General features: G+C 38.7%; 1 protein-coding gene across 1 annotated transcript; it reads right to left on the bottom strand.

Annotated features, from left to right (window-relative positions):
- Nucleotides 1-679: 679 nt before the first annotated feature.
- Nucleotides 680-10981, bottom strand: LOC123877383 (zinc finger protein 211-like). The gene is made up of 12 exons (XM_045924105.1): nt 10783-10981; nt 10607-10710; nt 9541-9791; nt 9044-9186; nt 7513-7697; nt 7144-7228; nt 6740-6860; nt 6113-6233; nt 5195-5431; nt 4381-4515; nt 3746-3904; nt 680-2389 (listed from the first exon to the last, which is right to left on the bottom strand). The coding sequence occupies exons 1-12, from the start codon at nt 10888-10890 to the stop codon at nt 2374-2376; spliced, it is 1665 nt and encodes a 554-aa protein (XP_045780061.1). The 5' UTR covers nt 10891-10981; the 3' UTR covers nt 680-2373.
- Between the last annotated feature and the right edge of the window lie 1805 nt (nt 10982-12786).

Raw genomic sequence — 12786 nt, 5'->3', positions numbered from 1 at the left:
CTTATTTTCAGGACACATCCGTGCCCAGTAGTGTGCCGGCGCGGCGATGACTTGATGATGATGTCCGACTAGCTAGTCTGGTTTAGAATTGTTATCCTTTCAGTAAATGATAAAAGATACAAAGTTAGCTTACAGAGGTAGTTTTTTAGAAGAGTTCTCAATTTTTCCGTTGACTGACCTAGAATCTTGAAAGGAAAGTAGGTTTTATAGCACAAGTAAAGGAAAAAATCCGAAAACCGTTTTGTGGTTACATCGCCAAAGAAAATTAAAATGTGTTTACGATAAAATTAATTTACTGAATCACATGTAGATGGCGCAGTCCGCTATTAACTTGCATTCTGTACATAAAAGTGTTAGGTATAACTCACTTGACCGGCTTTTTACTACACCCATACCCCTTATCGGTTCCTACATGGTATTGTACCGGAACGCTAAATCGATTAGCGGCATGACTCTGCCAGTAGGGTGGTAACGAGCCACGGCCGTAGCCTCCCACCAGACCAGGCCATAGCCACTCAGGTCCTCTCATTATAGGACTTCAGCGTTCACCTTTACATCAGGGAGGTCGACACCTCTTTACATCATACCATAAATAAATAATTTCAGTCATATCCAGGTCAGAACTATAAGTACTGATATTTCGTAGGGGCAACAATAAAGAAATAAAACTTATTTATTGTTTAAATTAATTTATTAAAACAATTCACAATGATGCAACACATTCTTTACAACTACAATATATTTGCGCTTATCATACAAATCAACATAATCTTTCCTTATTTAGGTACAGTATACTTTCAAAGATTTACATGAATTCATTATTCTAAAATTATATCCTAACTTCTACATCACTGGTACAAACACGGGGTTGTATCACAAATTGAGGCACTTGTTAGTACGTAGGTCATTTACCAATTAATTATTATGTTTATGATAGTGTTTTAGCTACACTGTAAGGAAATTTTTAAACACATATCAAAAACTGTGGAACCAATCTGCGGAAATCTGGGTTCACGCCTGACGCTCTGAGCGCTAAGCCACGGTTTCGCCTACTGCCAGTGACGGTGATGCATAATATGACTGTTAGAGACACAGCGACTGTTAATGCCACCTAGAACACGCAGGTTCGAATCCTGCCGTTTCCGCAATTTTCGATATGTATTTAAAAATTATTTAACTATTGCTTAATTGAAAGAACTCTCCGTCACTCCATACAAACGTAGTTCCATCTCATTTGAATATCACGCAACCGAAATCAATGAAATTTTGTGGACAGGTTTTGGAAACCAACACCTACTTCTCTACCTCGCCTACCTCTAAAACACCGATACGCCGGCATACATTATTTAATAATATTACCTTTTATTATTAATATAAAAAATATACTTTAAAACAATTTTTAACGTTAAAATATTACGAGGTAATGTTGATAGGAAATTTTTTCAGTTCTAAACATCACCACCACAGAACTCTAAATCTTATATACAAGAAATCATGTTTGCCTATCTGTCTGTATGTTCCTTACTGTGTCGGATCACCGTTCCATTGGACTACGAGAGTGAGGGAATACACAGTACACCAGTGTATGCATTATGCAACTTTTATTTGCTAGTCTCCGTTACGATTGGTCGTCGCTGCCGCGGTGGTCAAGGGAACATTGATCTTTCATCGCTTAAACCGCAGGGTTTGGAAACTTGAAGCTTTGACACTAAGTTCCTTTTATGAAGTAGACACTCACTCCCTAAGAAACGATTTTTGAAAGTTCCATCGCCAAGGGGGTCAAAAAGAGGATGTGAATGTGACAGTCTTACATAGGTACTTGAAAAATGACGGACTTACTCGTACATTGTACATTCTTAATCATTCTCAAGTTATTTACATGGAAATTGGTATTCGGGCTTTTGATTAAATATTATAAAGAAATACGTGTTTTAGGAATTTTGCTAACAAATCGGCGCATTCACACCTCTTTTTCATTTTGCTTCATGCAAATCAGTACAGTTTGGAACATCTTAGAAGAATCAGCGCTGCGCCTCTACTCTGTGCTAATGTGCCTCGAGCCTATAGAGGATACTTTAGTGAAAGACCACGGTTATTCAGTAAAGTATTTGACAACTCCGACTTTTCCCTGAGGAAGCAGCGCATTTAGCAGCTCCTGGCCGATCAATTCTGGCGCCGCTGCTTGTAGGAACTCCTGCCCTAGTAACAAGTGATACCAAACCAGAAGTGGCAGGAAGAATCCAAACGCCTTTACTGAATAACTGTGCTTTTTCACTATAGTATCCTCTACACCTATGAATACGCATATCTAAATTATTGTGACAAAATATGACAATGTGGTGTGACAAGGTGGCATGTGCTTGCTCCTCGCTGTTACCGCGAACTGAGTCTGCAATAAAACCACACTAAACATATATCGGTAATTTTTATATTTTTTTATATTGTTAAAAAGTTAGCGAGTGATTATAAGCACAAAAATAAATTACTTAGTGCTTTTTGCTTTTGCTTTTTAAAAAAAAAAGAATATTAGCCATGCTAATCATGACTATTACTCCCCTTTCCCCTCCAATAAAGCGCAAAGCTTGTGCCAGGAGTGGGTACGACAATAGTGCAACGAGTGGGGTTTGAACCGCCGACATTTCGGAATTCAGTCCGCTCCTCAACCGTTGAGCTATCGAGGCTGTATTGAGTACATTATTATTAAAATGTAACGGTAATAAAAAAATTGAATCAAAGTGAAGCATTAAGTTAATTACCCAATTTAAACCAAATAGGTAATCATACAGCCATGTTAGTGAAGTGAAATGAGCGTTACCATAAACTATATCAGAGAAGAAGTGAAGTAATATCTTGAAGCCATGTTAGTAAAGTGAAATGAAGTGACATATATCCTGAAGCTTTGTTATAATGTTAAGTAAAGTGAGCATTGTCAAAAGTCAAATAAGTGAAGAAGTAAAACAAAATGACGTAATTATCCTCAAGTCATGTGGGTAAAGTTAAGCGATATGAGCATTATCAGATCGAGTGAAGTAGAAGCCATGTTAGAAAAGTTTAGTAAGCAATTTTTAAGCCATATTAATGAAGAAGTGAAATGAAGTGAAACATCCTAAAGCCTGGTAAGTGGAGTGAGTACTGTTCAATTAATAAAGAAGTGAAGCAATATCTTGAAGTTATGTGTAAAGTGAAGTAAGTATAATTTCATAGGCCATATTAGTGAAGAAGTCAAATGAACCGAAACATATTCTGAAGCCATGTTAGCAAAATGAAGTAATCATCAAGAAATGGAATGAACCATATTCTCAGCCCGCGTTGATAGAGAATTGGAGATCAAAATTAGGAAATTAGAAGAAATTAAGCAAAGCATACGCCACAATATTGGAAAAGGAATGAAAGCTTCAAGCGATACTGGAAGCTCTATCCACGAAGCGGCAAATAGTGAATGGGCATGATGCCTAGGTCAAAAATAAATTATTTCTTAGGAATTATTAAGTAGAGGGTCTTCTAAAATTCGTAAAATCCACGTCCGCTGCTAGTTTTGAGTTTGCTAACCATTTTAACTAGCGATTTAACTCAAAAAGTACGTCAAAATATGTCAAACATTTATGACGTCACATCTGTGAATTTCATACATGCTTCCTCACTAAGCAAGCGTTTTGAGGTTTGATAAAAGTTACTAATTTGATCAGTAATCATCATCCCTATTAGTATAAAATGTAGTATTATTATAAATGTATAGTGGCATCACCTGTGGCAGGTGACAATGGGCTGGTGCGGGGGTCCGGGCGGGTTGGCGGGGGTCGGCAGGGTCACGCAGGCGCTCTTGAGGTGCATCGACAGTAGCCCCTTGGCCACGAAGCCGCGTCCACACATGCCGCACGAGTAGGGACGAGCCCCGCTGTGGTACCTGCCAACAGATGTTAGGTAGAGATCCGGTTCGAAGGGCCAAAAAATATATTAGTAAAATAAAAAAAAAAAAAAAAAAAAGTTATTAAAAAGTTAACCGGTATGCTAGGTGATTTTAGATAGATTGCAACTGGTTTATTATTACTGCTAATTTTTTGAATAAGTGTTTAAAAAAAATGTATTTTTCGTATAAAGTTTAAAGTAAAAATATCTATATTGGAAGACACTACACACTTCTTGTCAGCTCTGTTAACAGAGTCTTCTTTTCAAACAGGTTTAGAGTACTGACTTAATATGACCTACAAGCCTCTGCCGCGAGTACTTACGCTTTAGACACTTACCTGATAATATTTGTAAGATTTGTTATAGGTTTTTAGGATAATATTTGTAAGATTTGTGTTTACACATGTGTACGATACGTCACTAGGTTGTGACTTGTGTTGTATTGTGCAGTGTAGTGTAGTGTAGTGTTGTCACCTCTCGTGTATGACGAGCGTGGATCGCTGCGAGAAGGCTTTCCCGCAGTGCGAGCACACGTGCGGCTTCTCGCCCGAGTGCACGCGCTCGTGCAACGTCAGGTTGCACTTCTTCACGAACCCTTTGCCACACGTCCTGCAAATACACAAGATAATATTATAGTGTCTGTCATTCAAGGTAGATGGCGTTAGTAGTAGATTGACTCACGGTAGTTGCTTAGAGCAAAGCGTTGGAAGACAGCCCTCCCGTTGGTCAGACGACATTACCAAGCTGGCGGGAAAGATTTGGAGGAGGCTCGCACAACACCGAGAGGAATGGCGTGCACGTGAGGAGGCCTATGTCCAACAATGGATTAATAAAGGCTAAGAAAGAAGAAGAAGAAGAAGTTGCTTAGAGCCACTCAGCGGGCGATGGAGAGGTATGCTTGGAGTTTCTCTACGTGATCACATCAGAAACGGGGAGATCCGTAGAAGAACCAGAGTACCGACAGCCCAATGGGTTACTAAGGTAAGTGGCAATGGGCAGGGTATACAGTCCGATAGACGTTGAGACCCCAAGGTGCTGGAATGGCGATCTCCACTCCCCGCTACTGTAGGGTAGACGACATCGAACGAGTCACAGGGAGCCGCTGGATGGCGGCAGCGCAAGACCATGGCGATTGTCATCAGCGTATCAGCGGTAGGTTTGACTATGCAACCACACAAAGTAGGAATCTGTACTTGGTGCTTTTCGACTGCGGAAAGGTAGGTATTATGGTGGAAACACACGTAGCCACTAAGCGCCTGTGTGAAACGGTCTGTGATGATGCACTCACTTGCAGACGTTGGGCTTGTAGCCGGTGTGGATGCGCAGGTGGAACTTGAGGTGCTCGCGCGAGGAGAGCGCCTTGCCGCACACGCTGCACAGGAAGTTGCGCTCGCCCGAGTGCACGCGCAGGTGCCGGCGCAGCGAGTTGGCGTGCGCGAACGTGCGCGCGCACACCGCGCAGCGCAGGCGCAGCGCGCGCCCCGCCGCCTCCGGGTGCGAGCGCGTGCGGTGCGACAGCAGGCATCTGCGGATTGCCGCCCGTTGTCGTTGTCGCATCAAATCGTAAATGTATAATAATAAAGAATATTTTAGCGTTATACTATCGTGAGCGATATCACTACTCGTTATTGCTTCATATTATAAATGCAAAAGTGCGTTTGTTTGATTGTTGGTTTATCGGTTTGTCCTTCAACCACGCTGTAAGGGAGCAATGGATCAGCGTGATTTTTTGCATACCTATAGTTCTGTTGAATACCTGCAGAGTAGGCTACTTTTTATCCCGGGACATCACAGATCTTCTGTATTCGATGGAGATTTCCAGCATTCACACAATTTCACGATAAAATAAAATAAATTGCACCCGTGCGAAGCCACGGCGGGGCGCTAGTTAGTTATATTGATAGTAAAGAATATACAAGGAATGTTTAAATTTTTTACTATCAATATCATCATATAATTTTTGTATTAGTGACAAAACAATGAGCGATATACACGATAGGCGCAGTTTAAGCAATTAAAAATCACTTGCTTTAACTGTCAAGGAAAAGCTGAGGTTCATAACATTCTCAAATATGTCTGAAATCCACCAATCCGCACTTGGCCAGCATTGTGCACTATGCTCATTTCATTCTGAACGGAGCCCCGCTCCGTAGTGAGTCATTAGGTGATGATAATAATGATGATGAAATGCCTATCTCATACTCACCTCATATACACAAACCCCTCGGAGCACACGTCGCACGCAAATCGTTTCTGCGACGCGTCCGCGTTGGCGTCCTCCGCGCCGTCGTTGTCCGCGCGTAGCTCCTCCGCAGTGTGCGTCAACCCTGACAGTAATCACAAGTTCAAACTTTGGTTTCACGCTATCACGGACGAAATGGTTAAATGATTTTTTTTTTTTAAATCTTTTGATGGTTAGAATTGATAGATTTGTAAGGTGATATAGTGGGGATAATTAATTACGTCAACTTAAAACTAAAACTACGAGGGTTCCAAACGCGCCCAGGTCTGAGAAGAGCCCACAACAAACTCAGCAAAATATTGCAGGTTTGTAAAACGATTTTTCGAGTTAGTTATTTGCAAACTAAGCTTTAAAGTTCTAATTTTTGTTACAAGACAAATATTGTCGTTGTGGTCAAAGATTTAAAAAAAAAAGTTCAACTAAGTAATTTTCACTTAGTTAAACTTTCTTCATTAATCTTTATATAAAGAGCTTGGTCGCTTATGTTCTATTGGGTGCACAAGTAAACAAAGCTTAGTTTAAGTTGTTATCAAGAACAACGCCGCGCCTGGACTCCGTCGGTGTGCGTTGCGCCTAAGAATGAGAACTCACCATGTTTAAGTATCTGGTAGTGGTCTCGGAAGGCGCGGAAGCACACCGCGCAGTGGTAGGGGCGGATGTCGCGCGCGTAGTGGCGCCGCCAGTGGTCCGCCCACTGAGACGCTGGAACCACCTGCACAGAGATATCTCTATGTTTTCAGCTCAACTGAATTCCACTCAGTGGTTAAAAGGGTAAACTGCATTCCTCTTAATGGTTAAGGAGTAAACTGCATTCTTCTTAATGGTTAAGGAGGTAAACTGGATTCCTAGCAACGGTTAAGGGTATAAACTGAGTTTCTTTTAGTAATTGAACCAAAATCCTCTTAATGGTTAAGAGGGTAAACTGAATTTCGATTAGCGGTTAAATGGGTAACCGGAGTTATAACTAAGTTGTAGTACTGTACATTAATACATACCTTCTGACAGCGCAAACACCGAGGGGAGTCCCCCAGTGCCGGCGGCGGCGCTAACTCGTCTGCCTCCGCCTTTCGCGCGTGCGTCCTGCGCACACGTACATTTTACACTACACAGATTTTACATTACAGCTAACCCTAGTGGTTAAGACGTCAATCTCCTAGTCGCGGGCTAGTGAAAATACCATAAGCGCGATGTAAATTTCTTACAATATGAACAGCGCCATCTATGAACGATATTGCCAAATTTTTTTTTTATTTATAAACAAATATTGCCGATTTCAAGCGCGATACACATAGAAAGCCCAGCAATATGAGCTATACATTGATAAGTAAGTTGGCTTATCACATAAGATAAAGCTAGTCACACACTGGTAGTGCAGCAGCAGCTCTGGCCTCGTGCTGCACTCCTCGAAGCACATGCAGCAGCAGTATGCACCCTCCTGCTTGCACTTGACGCCCAGCAGCACAGCACTAAGTTCTGTCTTGTAGTCCAGCTCCTGCTTCACCACCACTGTGTCATTGAACCCGTTATCTGTAAGTACTTGGCCATTTCCCTGCAACACAAAATGATTTAAATTCAAACTCGCGAAACAAGCACAACCTGGCTCTTCCACATTACAGCTCACAAATAATACGCCGTAGCAGCCCGTATTATAGATCAATCATTATTTATAACAAACTTCCCAACAACATTAAAGAAGAAACAAAAGAAGTCACCTTTAAGAGAAAATTAAAACAATGGTTACTACAAAAATGCTTTTATGATATCCAAGAATTTCTAACTGCATAAACCTCAATAGCGTGATGCACCTGTAAATGACATCTGATATTGACATTTAACTATAAGACCTTGTAAGATTAAATAATTGCAACATAACTAAATTAAATTCTTACAGTAACTATTTTAAATATTTTATTCTATTGACAGAGACTTAATCAGACCATGACAGCAATTATTTAATACTACTATACTTTGACCTTATCGTTATTTTGTACTAATCTTGCTTTATAATACATTCTAGTCGACATTCTCATAATATAATAATATATAAGAATGCAAATGAATAATATTTAATATCTAGTAATGATAATTTTAATAATTTTAATCCTATTCTTATTGTATCTTTAATATTAACCATTTTACTGTACCTAAAATTGTATTTGCCATGCCCTGACAGGGTCTCATGTATTTAGCTTTTAGCTTTAAGCACCCACCATCAATTAATGTAAATGTACATGAAAGCAAATAAATAAATCTGAATTTAAGCTTTAAACATACTATATCTCAAATATTCATCATCATCATCGAGCCATCGCCGCCTCACTACCGAGCATGGCTCTCCTCTCAGAACCAAACGGATTCGGCCGTAGTCTTCCATGCTGGCCAAGTGCAGATTGGCAGAACTCACCCACCTTCGAGACATTATGGAGAATTCTCAGGCATGTAGGTTTCCTCGCGATTTTTTCATTCACTACTAAAGCAAGTGATATTGAATTGCCTAAAACTCACACAGACACACAGTCTACTTATTATACAGTTGTAATAATCATAAATCATAAGTAATAATCAATATTACACAAATTACGATAACCTTTCACTACTTAACATTATAGATGCCAAAATATGTTAGTTTGTAGGGGTGTCCTTCAATTACACTGCAATGAAGCAATGAATTAACACAATTTCTACCAGATGATGTTTTACAGAGTGACAGACTATATCCAGGAAGATTTAAAAATTCCTACAGAATTTAGTAAAATCTAAATCTGCACAAAGTCTCAGGCATCATTTCTGTAATAAAGTTATTTGATAAAATAATTCTCCACTATATTTTAGCTATATAATATTATTACAAATAACATTAATAATATATTATTTCTATAAAGTTTTTCAAATAACCTTGGCTCTTAGATCCCAGTTGACGTGTTTCTCCTTCTTCTTCCTCCCTCTTTTGATCTCTTTAACTTCTCCATTCCTACTGCCTGGCTTTCTGCCTCTCTTCTTTTTCTTAAGTTCTATTAGTAGCTCATCTTCACTATCATCTGAAAAAAGGAGAAATAAACTAATTAAGTAATTTGTTACCATTACAACATACCACACACTGTACACACAGGGTTCCAAGGCATTCATTAGTTACTAGTTACTACCATATCCTAATTTTCATAATAAAAAACCGGTCTCGCATAAGAAGGATTCTGTACCATCATACAAGAAATAACACATTTTAATAATTTTTTGTGATGTTACCATGGTTTTCGGATTTTTCTTTTCACTTGTCTACGAGACATTGCTACCTGAAAAATTTCATGATTCTAGGTCAACAGGAAACACCCTATAGTTTTTGAATCCCTAGAGGGGTCTTAATGACAGATAGAATGACCTGGCTGTAGACTAACCTGAAGGCACATCCTGTGAAGCAAAGTCATCAGAGTCATAATTCTCTTTTTTAATAACGCTTGGTGAAACAGAAGGCCTCGGTGAGCTGACTGGCTCAGGCTTCACATGTCCAGCGACACTCTCAATGCTGTCTGTCTGTGTGCTCTTCTCAACTAGCAGCACCGGTGCTGGGAAGTCTGTGTCCTGCTTGATGACTGTCAGGTCAACTGATCGGTTCACAGGAATATTTGCTTGTAACAGGCCTTTCAATCTGAAAGTATGTAGCACAGCCTTAATAATCAACCAAAATACCGACCAAAAAACAGTGATGGTTTCCAGAAATGGCAACTACAAAGTGGCTTCACTAAAATGTCAGGTCCAGGCACCAAATCAGGCATCAAAGCCATTCGAGATGTATATTTTGATAGTGCAGCAGTAGTTTAAAAATATAAGAACTCTTACTGGTCAGTGAACCTCTCACCTAAGTAGCACCAATGGTGGTATAAATATTAGCCCCTATTGCAGGGAAATTCTGTATAAAGTTTTGCAACTAAATTAATTGTGATTTTTAAATTAAGTTTTTCACATACTCATTTAGTATGTAATAGTAGTGTCAAAATAAGTCTAAAATTATAAGAATTTTGTTTTATTTTAACTTTCATGTACTTAACACCAACCTAGTGCCTTTCTAAAGGTATTCAACTAACTAAAATGTTAGATCAAACCAACAGCAATCAAATAATTTCCATATGAATGCATGACTGCATATAATTTCAATATTTGGCTGCTCATAGTATTCGCTTATTAATATTTAACTTGTATTAAATACATACATATCCTAATATATAATTGAATAGTAAATGCCTGTATATTCAAACACCTACATTTGGTCTGAAATCATACCAAAGTTAGGTATTACTATAAAACAAACATCTTTATCTGAACTAATTCTGGGAAGATAAGATTGACTCTTCAACATTGAGCATGTCAAAGTTTGTTGTTTTTATGATTGAGCTAAATTAAAGATATGTATGAGTTATATTATGGTAATTCAAATAAAAGGAATGATCAAGCGCAAAGCGGTACCTGTTTTGAACTTCGATGGTCTCGTTGCAAAACTGGTAAAAATCGTTCACTTTGCAGCTGCAGCGGTCACATATCTTCTGAGGAAGCTTGTCGTCCCTAAAAACCTGCCCAAGGCAAACCAATTAAGCTAAATATCGAACAATTCCTACTATTTAGAACACAAAAATCCCCCTTACCTTAATTGGCAAGTACAGCGACATTTTTACAAACAGAGCGTTCTCGTCATCGAAAATGTAATTATTGACAAATTTTGAAGAACAGCATAGACGACAAATATCGTCCATTTTCTGGAAAAATATTTACAAGAATAAAGTTTTAAAATAAACACTCCATCCACGATGTTTATTCTCTGTCGTACGAAAAGTGACAGTTCGGCCATTTGTCAATAATGGCCTTCTGTGTTCAGTGTTGCCAGCTGTTTCTTGCAATTTGTGGGCATTATGAGAGACCCAAATTTCAAAAGATGTGTAAATATAAATTGTATATGTAGACATTTTACCAGACTAGAGTGGGTGGAGAAGGCAGGCGCGACAGGGGCCTGCGCCAAACTTTTGATTAATGAACACAACGTTTGTAAAGTTAACTTACTCCAGTTAAATTGCAAATATTCAAAACATTGTAAACTTGACTTTGGCGTTTAGTACTCTTTATTCCATTTCTATTTTGATTTTTACTAAGATTTTTTTAAATAGGGATATTTCTCGCTACCCATACTCACATTATACCTCTTACCTATCTACCTTGTTTAATGAATGCTAACTCAACAAATGTGTAATGGTTACAGTCGTGCCTAATGCATATTCATCATTACGACGAACATAATTTAAGTAGGTAGGTACAAGTCTTGATAAACCTAGGCTAGATCACGCAAAATATCATCTGAATATGACGGTAAACATTTAAGTCTTACTTGGGTTGGGTCTATAATTAAGAAATAGAAGCTGTACAAGCAACGTTAATATTCCATGTGGTCCTCTTCTAAAATCAATAGGTAGTTAGATACATATAAAAATTACAAAATAACATTTTTCCTCCTGGCAATTGCCAATTTAAATTTTGAATTCGAATAAAATTACTGCAATAAAACGTTTCCAAAATCATTCATTCAATATTCAATTAGATAGATTCATAAGCAATTAGATTCAATCATAGAATTTCAATCAAATTGATGTAAATTAATGTTATATTCCTTTCAACTGAGTCGTTGGCTGGTTAGATATTTATTAGCATAAGTATATGACTACGGATGACCAGGACGTCCTGGGTTCGATTCCGAGGTCTAGCCAAAAATAGTTAAGTATTGGGGTTTTCTGTTAAGAAATTCTCAGTACTAGGTCCGAGTTTGGAAGTTGGCTGTGTGTCATCCCCTTGCTTTGGAGAGCACGTAAAGCCAACGGTCGTGCGCTTGATATCTCTCCAGTTGTGGCGGATTTTCCTTCCATCAGGCTATGATTAGAGAGTGCACAAATGCGTGCGCTTACACTTGTGCTGTGCACTATAATATCTCCCGCGCAGTTGACTAATCTCTATGGAAATTAGCTGCCGTGGCCGAATGTTGGTCGCGAACACTTTATTCTTGTTATAGTGTACAGCAATTTGTATAATTGTTATAAATAACTATATTTCAGATCGGCATACCGTGACTTCCTGAAGCGAGCTCTTTTCGCGCGATAGCCAGCGATAACCGTCGACTGCCACTTATCTTTATCTTTATCGTGCGCCTTCGACAAATAAAGTGTAAAAAAACGAGATAAAACCCAAGTACCATTGTGGCTGACGTGACGTTGGCTTCAATTTCACTCGCTTCTCTTTCTATTGGCGGTGACATGATGGGTACTTGAAATCACGATACCGTATAAATACATAGGTAACTATACCGTACTATTCATTGCAAAATTTCCAATTTCCATCAAGATCAGTTTAGCGGTTTAGCCTTGAAAGTCAACAAGGCAAATAAACATGCAACAAGTATATAATATATGTAGATATTGTATTGAGTATAATTTATAATATTGGATCTAACTCTAGCCCTGGGTTTTAGCCTCATAAAATTCAGGTAAAAACTGTAGGTTCCTAGAAAACTACTTATTGTTCTCTTGAATCAAATTATACCGAACTAACGATCCACCCCGGCTTCGCTTATTACAATTTTCGTAGGAATCTCTAATTTTTTGAAAATA

The sequence above is a fragment of the Maniola jurtina genome, chromosome 23, assembly GCF_905333055.1.
Source record: "Maniola jurtina chromosome 23, ilManJurt1.1, whole genome shotgun sequence".
In the NCBI taxonomy this organism is placed as follows: domain Eukaryota; kingdom Metazoa; phylum Arthropoda; class Insecta; order Lepidoptera; family Nymphalidae; genus Maniola; species Maniola jurtina.
The sequence above is the reverse complement of the archived record's forward strand: the minus strand, read 5'-3'. Positions and strand labels throughout refer to the sequence as shown.

What these genes read in the sequence shown, in the direction of transcription:
- LOC123877383 (XM_045924105.1), bottom strand. Translation starts at nt 10,890, where the DNA reads ATGGACGATATTTGTCGTCTATGCTGTTCTTCAAAATTTGTCAATAAT. An exon ending in CGCTGTACTTGCCAATTAAG is followed by an intron (nt 10,711 to 10,782) that starts GTAAGGGGGATT and finishes TGCCTTGGGCAG; the next exon opens with GTTTTTAGGGACGACAAGCT. An exon ending in CTACCAGATACTTAAACATG is followed by an intron (nt 6,234 to 6,739) that starts GTGAGTTCTCAT and finishes GATTACTGTCAG; the next exon opens with GGTTGACGCACACTGCGGAG.